A 16504-nucleotide genomic window follows, 5' to 3' on the forward strand; every position below is an offset into this window, starting at 1 on the left:
GGAGAACACTTTTTCTCCAAAATTTATGATGTGTCCAGAATGACCATTTTTGGAGCACATACTATAGCCTTACCAACTGACCACCAGAAGCTTTTAATATATTTTTCTTAGAATACAGTCTTGAAACACTTTTAAAACCTCAGGGAACCATTGGAACGCCCTCAGTGATGATCTAGAACAATTTTTCTCCAAATCTGAAAACGTGTCCAAAATGACAATTTTTGAAGCACATACTATAGCCTTACCAACTGACCACCAAAAGCTTTTAATATATTTTTCTTAGAATACAGTCTTGAAACACTTTTAAAACCTCAGGGAACCATTGGAACGCCCTCAGTGATGATCTAGAACAATTTTTCTCCAAATCTGAAAACGTGTCCAAAATGACCATTTTTGGAGCACATACTATAGCCTTACCTACTGACCACCAGAAGCTTTTAATATATTTTTCTTAGAATACAGTCTTGAAACACTTTTAAAACCTCAGGGAACCATTGGAACGCCCTCAGTGATGATGTAGAGCACTTTTTCTCCAAATTTTGTGATGTTTTTAAAATGACCATTTTTGGAGCACATACACATTTTTGGAGCCTTACCAACTGACCACCAGAAGGTTTTGATTCATTTTTTTTAGAATAAATACTGAAACACTTTTAAAAACATCAGGGAACCATTGGAATGCCCTCAGTGATGATGTAGAGCACTTTTTATTCAAATTTGAAAATGTGTCCAGAAAGACCGTTTTTGGAGCACATACTATAGCCTTACCAACTGACCACAAGATGCTTTAAATGATTTTTTTTTTTTTTAGAATAAAGTCTTGAAACACTTTTAAAAACATCAGGGAACCATTGGAATGCCCTCAGTGATGATGGAGAACACTTTTTCTCCAAAATTTATGATGTGTCCAGAATGACCATTTTTGGAGCACATACTATAGCCTTACCAACTGACCACCAGAAGGTTTTGATTCATTTTTTTTAGAATAAATCTTGAAACACTTTTAAAAACATCAGGGAAACATTGGAACGCCCTCAGTGATGATGTAGAGCACTTTTTCTCCAAATCTGAAAACGTGTCCAAAATGACCATTTTTGGAGCACATACTATAGCCTTACCAACTGACCACCAGAAGCTTTTAATATATTTTTCTTAGAATACAGTCTTGAAACACTTTTAAAACCTCAGGGAACCATTCGAACACCCTCAGTGATGATCTAGAACACTTTTTCTCCAAATCTGAAAACGTGTCCAAAATGACCATTTTTGGAGCACATACTATAGCCTTACCAACTGACCAAAAGATGCTTTAAATGATTTTTTTTTTTTTTTTTTTTCAGAATAAAGTCTTGAAACACCTTTAAAAACCTCAAGGAAGTACTTGATTGACCACAGTAATAATGTAGAGCACTTTTTATTCAAATTTGAAAATGTGTCCAGAATGACCATTTTTGGAGCACATACTATAGCCTTACCTACTGACCACCAGAAGCTTTTAATATATTTTTCTTAGAATACAGTCTTGAAACACTTTTAAAACCTCAGGGAACCATTGGAACGCCCTCAGTGATGATCTAGAACACTTTTTCTCCAAATCTGAAAACGTGTCCAAAATGACCATTTTTGGAGCACATACTATAGCCTTACCAACTGACCACCAAAAGCTTTTAATATATTTTTCTTAGAATACAGTCTTGAAACACTTTTAAAACCTCAGGGAACCATTAGAACGCCCTCAGTGATGATCTAGAACAATTTTTCTCCAAAGCTGAAAACGTGTCCAAAATGACCATTTTTGGAGCACATACTATAGCCTTACCAACTGACCACCAGAAGCTTTTAATATATTTTTCTTAGAATACAGTCTTGAAACACTTTTAAAACCTCAGGGAACCATTGGAACGCCCTCAGTGATGATCTAGAACAATTTTTCTCCAAATCTGAAAACGTGTCCAAAATGACCATTTTTGGAGCACATACTATAGCCTTACCAACTGACCAAAAGATGTTTTAATGATTTTTTTTTTTTTTTCAGAATAAAGTCTTGAAACACCTTTAAAAACCTCAAGGAAGTACTTGATTGACCACAGTAATAATCTAGAGCACTTTTTATTCAAATTTGAAAATGTGTCCAGAATGACCATTTTTGGAGCACATACTATATTCTTACCTACTGACCTCAAGAAGCTTTTAATATATTTTTCTTAGAATACAGTCTTGAAACACTTTTAAAACCTCAGGGAACCATTGGAACGCCCTCAGTGATGATGTAGAGCACTTTTTCTCCAAATGTTATGATGTTTTTAGAATGACCATTTTTGGAGCACATACTATCGCCTTACCAACTGACCACCAGAAGGTTTTTATTCATTTTTTTTATAATAAATCTTGAAACACTTTTAAAACCTCAGGGAACCATTGGAATGCCCTCAGTGATGATCTAGAACACTTTTTCTCCAAATCTAGAAACGTGTCCAAAATGACCATTTTTGGAGCACATACTATAGCCTTACCAACTGACCACCAGAAGCTTTTAATATATTTTTCTTAGAATACAGTCTTGAAACACTTTTAAAACCTCAGGGAACCACTGGAACGCCCTCAGTGATGATCTAGAACAATTTTTCTCCAAATCTGAAAACGTGTCCAAAATGACCATTTTTGGAGCACATACTATAGCCTTACCAACTGACCACCAGAAGCTTCAAATGATTTTTTTTTTTTTTTTTTAGAATAAAGTCTTGAAACACTTTTAAAAACATCAGGGAACCATTGGAACGCCCTCAGTGATGATCTAGAACACTTTTTCTCCAAATCTAGAAACGTGTCCAAAATGACCATTTTTGGAGCACATACTATAGCCTTACCAACTGACCACAAGATGCTTTAAATGATTTTTTTTTTTTTTTTTTCAGAATAAAGTCTTGAAACACCTTTAAAAACCTCAAGGAAGTACTTGATTGACCACAGTAATAATCTAGAGCACTTTTTATTCAAATTTGAAAATGTGTCCAGAATGACCATTTTTGGAGCACATACTATATTCTTACCAACTGACCACCAGAAGGTTTTTATTCATTTTTTTTATAATAAATCTTGAAACACTTTTAAAACCTCAGGGAACCATTGGAACGCCCTCAGTGATGATCTAGAACACTTTTTCTCCAAATCTAGAAACGTCTCCAAAATGACCATTTTCTGAGCACATACTATAGCCTTACCAACTGACCACCAGAAGCTTCAAATGATTTTTTTTTTTTTTTTTAGAATAAAGTCTTGAAACACTTTTAAAAACATCAGGGAACCATTGGAATGCCCTCAGTGATGATGGAGAACACTTTTTCTCCAAAATTTATGATGTGTCCAGAATGACCATTTTTGGAGCACATACTATAGCCTTACCAACTGACCACCAGAAGGTTTTGATTAATTTTTTTTAGAATAAATACTGAAACACTTTTAAAAACATCAGGGAACCATTGGAATGCCCTCAGTGATGATGTAGAGCACTTTTTATTCAAATTTGAAAATGTGTCCAGAAAGACCGTTTTTGAAACACATACTATAGCCTTACCAACTGACCACCAGAAGGTTTTTATTCATTTTTTTTATAATAAATCTTGAAACACTTTTAAAAACATCAGGGAACCATTGGAACGCCCTCAGTGATGATGGAGAACACTTTTTCTCCAAAATTTATGATGTGTCCAGAATGACCATTTTTGGAGCATATACTATAGCCTTACCAACTGACCACCAGAAGCTTTTAATATATTTTTCTTAGAATACAGTCTTGAAACACTTTTAAAACCTCAGGGAACCATTGGAACGCCCTCAGTGATGATCTAGAACACTTTTTCTCCAAATCTGAAAACGTGTCCAAAATGACCATTTTTGGAGCACATACTATAGCCTTACCAACTGACCACAAGATGCTTTAAATGATTTTTTTTTTTTTCAGAATAAGGTCTTGAAACACCTTTAAAAACCTCAAGGAAGTACTTGATTGACCCCAGTAATAATCTAGAGCACTTTTTATTCAAATTTGAAAATGTGTCCAGAATGACCGTTTTTGGAGCACATACTATAACCTTACCAACTGACCACCAGGAGCTTTTAATATATTTTTCTTAGAATACAGTCTTGAAACACTTTTAAAACCTCAGGGAACCATTGGAACGCCCTCAGTGATGATCTAGAACACTTTTTCTCCAAATCTGAAAACGTGTCCAAAATGACCATTTTTGGAGCACATACTATAGCCTTACCAACTGACCACAAGATGCTTTTAATGATTTTTTTTTTTTTTTTTTTTAATAAAGTCTTGAAAAAACTTTAAAACCTCAGGGAACCATTGGAACGCCCTCAGTGATGATGTAGAGCACTTTTTGTTCAAGTTTGAAAATGTGTCCAGAATGACCGTTTTTGGAGCACATACTATAGCCTTACCAACTGACCACAAGATGCTTTAAATGATTTTTTTTTTTTTTTTTTTTTTTAGAATAAAGTCTTGAAACACTTTTAAAACCTCAGGGGACCATTGGAACGCCCTCAGTGATGATCTAGAACACTTTTTCTCCAAATCTGAGAATGTGTCCAAAATGACCATCTTTGGTGCACATACTATAGCCTTACCAACTGACCACAAGATGTTTTAAATGATTTTTTTTTTTTTTTTTTTTCAGAATAAAGTCCTGAAACACCTTTAAAAACCTCAGGGAACTACTTGATTGACCCCAGAAATAATCTAGAGCACTTTTTATTCAAATTTGAAAATGTGTCCAGAATGGCCGTTTTTGGAGCACATACTATAGCCTCATCAACTGACCACCAGAAGGTTTTAATTATTTTTTTTTAATTTTTTTTAGAATAAATTCTTGAAATACATTTAAAAACATCAGTGAACCATTGGAACGTCCTCAGTGATGATGGAGAACACTTTTTCTCCAAATTTTATGATGTGTCCAAAATGACCATTTTTGGAGCACATATTATAGCCTTAAAAACTGACCAACAGAAGCTTTTAATGATTTTTTTTGTTTTTTTTTTTTCAGAATAAAGTCTTGAAAAACCTTTAAACACCTCAGGGAACTACTTGATTGACCCCAGTAATAATCTGGAGCATTTTTTATTCAAATTTGAAAATGTGTCCAAAATGACCGTTTTTGGAGCACATAGTATAGCCTTACCAACTGACCACCAGAAGTTTTAAATTTTTTTTTTTTTTTTTGAATAAAGTCTTGAAACACTTTTAACAACGTTAAGGAACCATTGGAACGCCCTCAGTGATGATCTAAAACACTTTTTCTCCAAATCTGAGAATGTGTCCAAAATGACCATTTTTGGAGCACATACTATAGCCTTACCAACTGACCACAAGATGTTTTAAATGATTTTTTTTTTTTTTTTTTTTCAGAATAAAGTCCTGAAACACCTTTAAAAACCTCAGGGAACTACTTGATTGACCACAGTAATAATCTAGAGCACTTTTTATTCAAATTTGAAAATGTGTCCAGAATGGCCGTTTTTGGAGCACATACTATAGCCTTATCAACTGACCACCAGAAGGTTTTAATTATTATTTTTTTTTTTTTAGAATAAATTCTTGAAATACATTTAAAAACATCAGTGAACCATTGGAACGTCCTCAGTGATGATGGAGAACACTTTTTCTCCAAATTTTATGATGTGTCCAAAATGACCATTTTTGGAGCACATACTATAGCCTTACCAACTGACCAAGAGATGATTTAAATGATTTTTTTTTTTTTTTTTTCAGAATAAAGTCTTGAAACACCTTTAAAACCTCAGGGAACAATTAGAATGCCCTCAGTGATGAGGTAGAGCACTTTTTATTGAAATTTGAAAATGTTTCCAGAATGACCATTTTTGGAGCACATACCAACTTACCAACTGACCACCAAAAGGTTTTGATTCTGTTTTTTTTTAGAATAAATCTTGAAACACTTTTAAAACCTCAGGGAACCATTGGAACGCCCTCAATGATGATGTAGAGCACTTTTTCTCCAAATTTTATGATATTTTCAAAATGACCATTTTTGGAGCACATACTATAGCCTTACCAACTGACCACCAGAGGCTTTTAATGAATTTTTTTTTTTTTTTTAGAATAAAGTCTTCAAATACCTTTAAACACCTCAGGGAACTACTTGATTGACCTCAGTAATAATCTAGAGCACTTTTTATTCAAATGTAATCATTTGTCCAGAATGACCATTTTTGGAGCACATACTATAGCCTTACCAACTGACCACAAGACGCTTTTAATGATTTTTTTTTTTTTTAGAATAAAGTCTTAAAACACCTTGAAACACCTCAGGGTAGTATTTGATTGACCTCAGTAATAATCTAGAGTACTTTTTATTCAAATTTTAAAATGTGTCCAGAATGTCCATTTTTGGAGCACATACTATAGCCTTACCAACTGACCACCAGAGGTCTCTGATGGATTTTGAAATAAAGTCGTGAAACACCTTTAAACACCTGAAGGAACCATTGGATGTCCCTCAGTAATAATCTTGAGCACTTTTTATTCAAATATCATCATGTTTCCAGAATGACCATTTTTGGAGCACATACTGTAGCCTTACCAACTGACCACCAGAGGCATTTGATGAATTTTCGAAAAAAGTCTTGAAACCCCTTTAAACACATAAGGGAACCATTGGATGGAAGTTGTTTATTAGGTGTTCTCAAAGTTAAGGAGTTCATCATTTCCTTTTTACACATTATTTAATGACTCATATTCTACTCATCGTCATAACAAATTATACCCAAGTAACAAAGACAAAAGTAAAAACCAAAAACTAGCTTTTTCATGAGTATTTTAATTGTGTTTGGATGTTACAATGTCGTTGTTCATGTTTTTTATGGTGGATTTTGCTGACATTTTCCCTTTGTTTATGTCCAGATGCAGCAGAAGAGCGGTGGGCAGCTGGTCAACTGTTCTTACCCCTCTGACCAAAGAAGCCTTCAGGGAGTCTTCCCCAGCTCCGCCGACTGTGGCCTTAACCACACAGCTTCAGCCAAGAGCGAGAACCCCAACATGACCCCCAAGGTACACACCGCCGACAGTGACGATCATGCCGTTGTCGTGCTGTTAGTCTGATTCACCTCACATTCACGTAAAGTTTTTTTCTTTCCCATTCGTCTCTGACCATCTTCTGTTATGACGTCCATTGTCACTCTTGTCATATTTTCACTCTTTGACAGTTATCACACATTCCTTCACGTTGACCTTTCCTTCAAAAACTCAACGCCAACCCATTAAATGTCCGATGTGATGAGCGTAGTCCTGAATCGAGGCCTAATTGGTCGTTCTTTCTGCTTGTTATCTACACTACATCCACGTTTAAGAGCGTCCTATTCTAATTGGTGCGCTAATGTCACTTCTCGCCTATTTTTCATGTAGATGTCAGTATTGTCCTCTCCTCGACATGCTGGCCTAAAGTGCCAGGTCTCTACCCCGGCCTTCAGTAGCTCAGATTCAGCTGCATCTGACTTAAGACAGCCCCCATGCTATGAAGATGCAGTCAAGCAGGTAAACTCAAACCCGCGCTCAAATTTACTAGGTATCAGCTGGCCAGAGATATTATTTTAACTATCGGCGTTGCTCTAATTCCATTTTCTCTCTCTAGTTTCTCTTTTTTTTGTCACTTTAAACCCATTACTTGTGTCACACTTCATGCTTCATCCATCGCTTTTGCACTGACTTCCCATGTATGTATTTCAGTTCTACAAATGTTTCTTGAAAGCAGATGGAAACCTCGCAGTTTGAGGAGAACTTCTTGAAAATGGTAGAAACAACTACTTTTTTTTTTTTTTTTTTTTTTTTTTTTAAAGTTAGCTATCTTATATTAGCAGACTTGATGTAACAACCTCAAAAATAATTAACTTAAATGAGCAAGACAAAAGCTGTAAAAATCTGTTTTCAGGAACTTTTAAGGGAAAATTGTTCCATAAAAACCTTGTATTTTGAGGAGAACTTCTTGAAAATGGTAGAAACGACTGCTACTTTTTATTCTCTCAAAAAGCTAGTCTACATTAACACAACTGATGTTAATGATCTTAGAAATAATGAACTTAAATGAGCAAGACAAAAGCTACAAAAATTGGTTTTCAGGAACTTTTACAGGAAAATTGTTCCATAAAAACCTTGTATTTTGAGGACAACTTAACAGCTGCTAATTTTTTTTTTTTTTTCAAAAAGGTAGCTAGCTTATATTAGCACACCGGATCTAACTACCTTAGAAATAACGAACTTTACTGAGTAAGACAAAAGCTGCAAAAATCTGTTCTCAGGAAATTTTAAGGGAAAATTGTTCTGTAAAAACCTTGCATTTTGAAGAGAACTTCTTGAAAATGGTAGAAACAACTGCAACTTTTTTTTTTTTTTTTTTTCATAAAAGTTAGCTAGCTTATATTAGCAAACCTGATGTAACAACCTCAAAAATAATTCTCTTAAATGAGCAAGGCAAAAGCTGCAAAAATCTGTTCTCGGGAACTTTTAAGGGAAAATTGCTCCATAAAAACCTTGCATTTTGAGGAGAACTTCTTGAAAATGGTAGAAACAACTGCTACTTTTTTTTTTTTTTCAAAAAAATTAGCTAGTTTATTTTAGCACACCTGATGTAACAACCTTAGAAATAATGAAATTGAGTAAGACAAAAGCTGCAAAAATCTGTTCTCAGGAACTTTTAAGGGAAAATTGTTCCATAAAAATTTTGCATTTTGGCAACAACTTCTTGAAAATGGTAGAAACAACTTCTACTTTTTTCTTTTTTTTCCCCCCCAAAAGTTAGCTAGCTTATATTAGCACAGCTGATGTAACAACCTTAGAAATAATGAACTTAAATGAGTAAGACAAAAGCTACAAAAATTTGTTTTCAGGAACTTTTAAGGGAAAATTGTTACATAAAAACCTTGCATTTTGAGGAGAACTTCTTGAAAATGGTAGAAACGACTGCTAATTTTTTTTTTTTTTTTTAAGTTAGCTAGCTTATATTAGCACACCTGATGTAACAATATCAAAAATAATGAACTTAAATGAGCAAGACAAAAGCTGCAAAAAAATGTTTTCAGGAACTTTTAAGAGACAATTATTCCATAAAAACCTTCCATTTTTAGAACAACTTCTTGAAAATGGTGGAAACGACTGGTACTTTTTTTTCCCCAAAAAGTTAGCTAGCTTATATTAGCACACCTGATGTAATTACCGTAGAAATAATGAACTTAAATGAGTAAGACAAAAGCTGCAAAAATCTGTTCTCGGGAACTTTTAAGGGAAAATTGCTCCATAAAAACCTTGCATTTTGAGGAGAACTTCTTGAAAATGGTAGAAACAACTGCTACTTTTTTTTTTTTTTTTCCAAAACTTAGCTAGCTTGTATTAGAACACCTGATCTAACTACCTTTAGAAATAATGAACTTAAATGAGGAAGACAAAAGCTGCAAAAATCTGTTCTCAGGAACTTTTAAGGGAAAATTGTTCCATAAAAATCTTGCATTTTGAGGACAACTTCTTGAAAATGGTAGAAACAACTGCTAATTTTTTTTCCCAAAAAGTTAGCCAGCTTTAGCACACCTGATCTACCTTAGAAATAATGAACTTAAATTAGCTAGCCAAAAGCTGCAAAAATCTGTTCTCAGAAACTTTTAAGGGCAAATTGTTCCATAAAATGCTAACAGAAATTATTACTAACCTTCTAACTAGAGGTCAACCGATATGGGTTTTTCTAAGGCCGATGCCGATATTTAAAAATTTGGTCAGGCAATGTCCGATGTCTACAGCTCACTTTTGAGGCCGATATTTAAGGCACATTGACCTTAAAATACAATTGAAACACTCCAAATATTAAGATTTTTGTGCAGCAAAATAAATAAAATTATTAACACGCATTCGCATAGTACTCTTTTAACATTTTCTGAACTTCAAGTGCTGCCCACACACGTGCCTGATCTAATATCTCATAACATTTTTACCACTGATCAAATATCAGCTTTCAAAAAAAAAAAAAAATTAAAGCTAATGGCCGATATTGAAAAAAAAAATCAATTTATTTCCCAGCTAATGCATCAGTCTATCTTTACTGCTAAGACGATTCTGGGAAAAAAAAAAAAAAAAGTTGAAAAGGACCTCCAAGCTATCTACCTAATGTTGCAAACCCAGTATTGAGGCAATACAGCAACAGGAGGCACATGAACATCCCAGGTCAACTATGTTCATGTTTTTAGAGAAATAATTGTTTTAATAGTTGAAATGTTGCTGAATTAGGGTCATATAAATGTCCGATGCCGTTATTCATCTCCATTGGACTGTAGAAGAGGAAGGAAAACTGCAGTTACTTTTCCGAGGTTATCTGGTTCCAAGATGTGTTTGTATGACTGGTTCCCTGTTCTGCACGTTTGTAACTTTACTGCTTCAGAGCTTGAATCTTTGTCATGTTAAAACATTTTATATAAAGGTTCAGTGTGTAAAATTTAGAGGGATCTAACTGTATAAATAAAATGTATCTGTGATCGTGTTCTTTGGACGAATCCACCGTGTTTTTGATACAACACTAAGGAGACGTCTTCCTTTTACTGTTTTATCGTGCGTTGTACCTTCTGTAGTTAGAGTTGAGTTTTATTGCCTTAAACAAAAGTCCAGAACAGACGAACTAAACACCGGTTCTAACACGGGCCTTTGTTTTAAGTGGCCACACTAGGGTGGTCCAACAATCCTGGTAAAAAATAAAGTTTCAGATAACCTCAATTAGAACCCTGCATTAGGTTTTGGCGTTCAAAAGATGATTTAGGAAAAAATTTGGAAGAAAAAGGAGATGTTTTAGAGGTTGCACAAGTTGCCTGAATTTTCCTAGAAATGGACTAATTGTTCATTTTCAGCATAGCCGAGCTGACCTGCTAAGAGACGCAGCAGTAAAAGTAGCATCTAGCAAAATATGTATGAAGTAAGGCTGCCGACATCTGTGGTACTGGAGTGAAGAACTGGTTGGCCTGGCATTCTGGGACTCCAGTGTGACACCAGAGCAGAAGCAGCTGATGGTTCACAACATGATGGAAAATGAAGGTTCTTTCGGTTCCACTAAAGCGTTGGGATGCCCTTAGTCCATCAGATTATGAAGGGAAGCAGATCAGTGGTTTTGTCACCACCAGCACCATGCGTTTGTTTGAAACTTTGGATCTGCCACAAACATTGTTCAGAATTCCTCCAGAAGACTGGGCTGATGAAGGATGATAAAACTGTGCATTCCAGAAAAGTTGTCAATGATGTTGCTGAAAGAGGGGCGGAGCTTATTCAAGACTTCGACTGTAGCCGAACAAAAATGAAGATCACAAACAGTATTGGCTCCAAGTTGTCAAAGAACACAGGAACATTTTTTGTAATTTCAATAAAGCAACAGTGGTTGCTGGACTTTCTAAGTAACATTTTTATGCGAGTTGCAGTTTGATTTTGAGGATAAAATTACAAATTATTCTAATATGCCTTATTCATTTGGCTAGTTCTGTTATAGTTTATAGAGCAATCTTCTCGTGTCTTGTGCAACCTCTAAATATTAATTAATTTGCATAAAATTTGGACTGAAGTAATTTGTCCAGATATGGAACCAAATGCAGGGTTCTAATCCAGAGTATCTTAAAAAAAAATTGTTTGGACCACCCTAGTCTGGAGGGGGCAGTATTTGGTTTGTTGTAAGGTGGACACTGACCAGTAGATGCCGCTGAAGTTTACAGACTGAACCTTGAATTCATTAAAAAAAGACAGAAGGTTTCGATGATGAAGACAGTTCTTGTGTGTTAATCAGCTTTTTCTCACCGTTACAGCAGCTGAGCAGAAGTCAGCAGATGGACGAACTGTTGGACGTGCTGATAGAGAGCGGAGGTAAGATGAAATCCACGGTAGCTGTTAGTGGACTGATGCATGCTGAGCTGACTGGTCTAGAGTCTGTAGTGTGAACCCACCCTCTGCTGTCGGACCCTGAACCTCTGTGACCCCCCTCCTCTCCTCTTTCTCTTCAAGAGATGCCAGCTAACGCCAGAGAAGACAAGGAGAGGTCCTGTGTAACCAAAGTTGTCCCTCACATTACTGTGTCCCCAGGGTGTCCCGGACTCCTCGTCCCGAGGTTCCACCGCCACTACGAGCACCCGTCCCCCACCCAGCTCCCCTACGACCACTCGGCCAATCACATCGCAGACGGCCACCTGGAAACTCTGCTAAGCAGTCCCGTCGGCCGAGGAGGGGAGGTGGCCTTTCTTAAAATGGCCACCGAGGACGGCAACCAGGAAGACGAAGGGAACCGAGACGGCGAAGGGTACAGCAGCCCCCACGGCCACCATCGCCACCCCCACCCCTCCCTACAGGACAAACTTCTGGCCAACAGGGATCTGATGGACGCCTCACTGTCGCCCGTCGGCGCCAAAGTGTCGGCCGTCCCCGAGGTGCAGGGGATGGTCAGTATGACCTTCAGCGAGACGCCATGGGAGACGATGGAGTGGCTGGACCTGACGCCGCCCAGCTCGGCCATGGCGTTCAGCGTGGCTCCGCCCAGCGGCCCCAGCATCTTTAACACCGAGTTCCTGGATGTCACAGATATTAACTTGAACTCTGCCATGGACCTTCACCTGGAGCACTGGTGAGAGCCACGGAACCAAAGCACCCGTAGAAAGACCAAACCAAAGAAGGAGCCGCTTCAAATCCAGCTTCAGTCCAAGTGCCACAGTCCGCTTCTGTTTATCGCACAGCGGGGTCGACCTTTGACCTCCATCCAAAGACCACGTCACATGTTGATCTCCAGTTTAAAGTCTTCACTTCGCTGCAACGACGTTCTCATGTCGTCAAACCCACGATCCAACACAAGGTGCTTTTTTGACATAGTCTTTGTCCTGTTGGACGATGATGCACACGAAGTACAAACACATGAAGGACTTTGTTAAAGGAAACGCATGATTACAGAGCTTTAAACCACACTTTATGCAATATCAGTGTTAATACCACCTCGACTTGAAGACACATTTTGACAATCATTGTATACGTTTTGGAGTCTATGTTTGTATTACTGGAAAAAAATGAAAGGAACTACAAGGTGAATTGGATTGCTTAGTACGGCCAATATGTAAATATCCTAAATGCAACTGTACTGACAGAGACAAGTTGACGTCTGCATATTTTGTCAGCAGAGTGGGAGAAGAAACAAACCACAAATCAAGTGTATTGTGTAATCAGTTCATCTTTGATGTAAATATGAAAAAAAAATCTCACTTTGCACCTTTAGTTTCTTTCACATTTGTCACAGTTTGCTTGAGCTTAGAAAAATGTGTGTAGAAATGGTTGTCATTCCTTTGAAAAACTTTATATATATATAGCTATATATGTTTCTTTTCACTATTTGGAATATTTAACCACAGAATGACATAATGCAGAGAAGTTAACGTCTTCAAAAACCCTTTGGTCTTATTGGCTTAGACTGGCAGAAACGTGCCTTATTTTCAGCTTTTTGTACTTTTTATACAAATTTGCCCATTTTTACAATGTTTTATTACCCAGAAAGACAATGAGATATTAATAGAGTTCCCACATAAGTGCTTTAACAAAAAGAATAGATTAATCTATGTAAACTTCATCTCTATTTTGTGTTAACTACGTTTGTTTTAAGAAAATTCACCTTTTCCAATCACATTTATTTATTTTTGTGTTTTCTGTTAAGCTTTTTATTGTATTTATACTGACATTCCTTTCTAATAGATTGGGGCTTTCTGTTTTTTTTGCCCAAAAACTCCAGCACTACCATTGGAACACGGACATTTTTCTACTAAATCACTCTTTAAAAAAAAAAGAAGTGCTGCAAAGTGAAGGAACCACTTCAGAAAGCCATGATTTTCTTAAATCAGTTTTCCTTAAAGTACGATACGAAGCGAATATGTCAATTTTTAGCACTTGTGAATAGGAAAATGTAATATATTTGGATCTTTACTGTGAATAACTGCGTATATCAGACTTGTACCGGAGCCAGCTTTTAATACCCCACTAAGTCTCAAACATCTTAAAGGCTTCAGTTTTTGGTCAATAGTCGTCTATTTTCAACACGTGTAAAAATGTGCCGTCCTCCTGTAAAGTCTCACAGTGTTGTTTGACCAAATATTCCTTTGTTTTTTTTTTCCTGGTACTTATAAAGCGTTGCACTTGTTCAATGGGTTCTGTGGTTATGTAGTAACGCCAGTGGATTTGAGTATATGGTAAAGCAGGTATTGTTTCTTTTCTGTCTTCTACAGAATACCTACAGGCCTTTTGTATTCTGGTGGGGTTTGACATAATTATCCCTAATGAAAAAAAGTTAAAAAAAAAAACAAAAAAAAAAACATACATTAAAAAAAAAAAAAGACACCTGACAGAAGCTTCCATGTTGCTTGGCCACTGACTTGCTTTAGTATTGTAAAGAAAAAAAAAAAAACAGTATTTGCTTGCATCCCTGTATACAAAATGAAGAGCAATAAACTTTTCACAGCAAAACTGTTTCTGTAGTTACTCTTTTATTCATGTTTGATTCACAAGAAGCACACAATACAGGTTTCAATCTTTTCCATGGGAACTTTATTTGTAACCCTCGATAAAGATACAATATAATATTCATTGCCCTTAATATTATCTTATAATCTAATATGAACATTCTAGTAAATTGCAATTTATACAACATGGTACCCTGGAGATTCATATTCACCAGCGGTAAGTTAGCTTCCTGGAAACGTATTCCGTGAGAGAAGAACAGATCTGGAGACCGTTTGCAGCTCGTCCTGTCGTGTCAAATGGCGATAACCGGGCTTCCTCGGGGTTTTGAACCGTTTTACGTTTACGAATAGAGTGCTGCAGGGACGAGACGTATGCTTTTTTTTTTTTGTAATAGATTCCACTCCCAACTCTGCAGCTTGACGCAGTTTACTGCTTTACATAGTCAGTAAGCTAGCATGACCCCTCACACACCTGTAGCTCCGCCCATTTTGCCCAAATATAGTCATTTCATGACCAAATTGCACTGACTGTAAAAAGCAATTCAGAAACCAATCAGTGATGCCATGTTTCTTCAATCTACTAAATATTTAGTTGATGTGTGACGCTAATGATAGCATTTTACTTTTGGTAACAGCATTTACAGCTGCTAAAAATGATAATAATGGCTCCGCCCCCCAAAAGGAAGGTAAGGGGTATTGTTTTTGGTTCGGTTTGTTTGTTGTTTGTTGTTTGACCCTCCGGTATCCCATCCAGCAAAGCCCTTACTAAGCACCAAGTGTGCCTTTTTGGCACACTTGTGGAATAATGTTAAAAAAAAATTCATACAGTTTGTTTTTAATTCTTTTAGACTTTTTTCTATTTCATCAACTTGAGCCGTAAATAAAAATACCAAATACTCAATAATTGTCACATTTTTTAACCCTTTATATGCTGTCTTTGTAATGTAAACAAACCTTTTTTTAAATGCAAAAAACACAAAAAAATATTTTTTTTCAATCTACTACATTAAAAGTGGATCACATATTATTTGATTTTTGCAGCCTGGCATATGTCAATGATTAACTCCAACATTGGTTAATTTGCATAATTATTTTTGGCACTAGGTTGAATGTTCCAAAATGCTAGCATCTGTCACCCAGATTTTATTTTTGTAAATCAAGGTCAGCCCTAATCATACACATCAAATGGAAGAAACAGTGTGTTTCAGGCACACTTGGGAAACAGATGCTAGTCTTGTAATTTTCTTTTGTTTACAATGTGCACATTTTAGTTGGTGGCCAGAATTTTAAAGATCATGCAAAAATGAACAACTTTTGAATTCTAACCTTACTTAAATTGTGAAAAATAATATGAAGCTTTTTAAAACGAAGTGCAAAGTGTGCCTGAAAGGCGCACCCGGATACTGGAGGGTAAACACACTAACAGCAAAACTATTGGTTGAACTCATACCAAATTTGGTTTATAGATTGACAGTGACCCAGAGTACATGGGATTACAATTTAGGAAAAGTAGGTCAAAGTTCAGATTTTGCATTAATTTTTAACATCTTTTTTCCTTCTCCCATTTACTTATAATGCTCGACATTTCAAATGTCTATAAAAACGTCAATTTTGTTTTCATTTACGCCAAACTTGGCACATATATAGAGGCTATTGATATACTAACACCAGCACATGCATAGACATCAGCTGGATCGATGCTAAAATAAGCTACAACGCGTGCGAGGGGCCTGGCACCACTTGTTCCCATTAACTTGTCTGATCAAAATTGGTAGTGATTACAAATATTTGCTATTGATCCGATTCTCTGCTATAATCAAAACATGAGGGAACAATCCCACTGACTTCTGATCAGTGGAATGGAGCTGATGCTAACGCCAACAACGGCCTGTGGAAATCCCTGCAGCATTCTAAGGAAACGGAAAGAGACCGACCTGACAGGAGCCTCGGACGAAGAAAATCCTGTCATGTCTACGATGGA

The 16504-nt window shown here is 36.4% G+C and overlaps 1 protein-coding gene across 6 annotated transcripts in view; it reads left to right on the plus strand.

The window, feature by feature from the left end:
• Window positions 1-14938, plus strand: part of LOC115410092 (myocardin-like) — a 466879-nt gene extending 451941 nt beyond the window's left edge. For all 6 annotated transcript variants that reach the window (XM_030121535.1, XM_030121534.1, XM_030121533.1 and 3 more), the window contains 4 exons: window positions 6932-7078; window positions 7433-7561; window positions 11845-11902; window positions 12041-14938. In XM_030121535.1, coding sequence (XP_029977395.1) covers window positions 6932-7078; window positions 7433-7561; window positions 11845-11902; window positions 12041-12657 — 951 coding nt within the window. In that variant the 3' untranslated portion in view covers window positions 12658-14938. The remainder of the gene's footprint in view (window positions 1-6931; window positions 7079-7432; window positions 7562-11844; window positions 11903-12040) is intronic.
• The last annotated feature ends 1566 nt before the right edge of the window (window positions 14939-16504 follow it).

This window comes from Sphaeramia orbicularis, chromosome 19 (genome assembly GCF_902148855.1).
Source record: "Sphaeramia orbicularis chromosome 19, fSphaOr1.1, whole genome shotgun sequence".
In the NCBI taxonomy this organism is placed as follows: Eukaryota; Metazoa; Chordata; class Actinopteri; order Kurtiformes; family Apogonidae; genus Sphaeramia; species Sphaeramia orbicularis.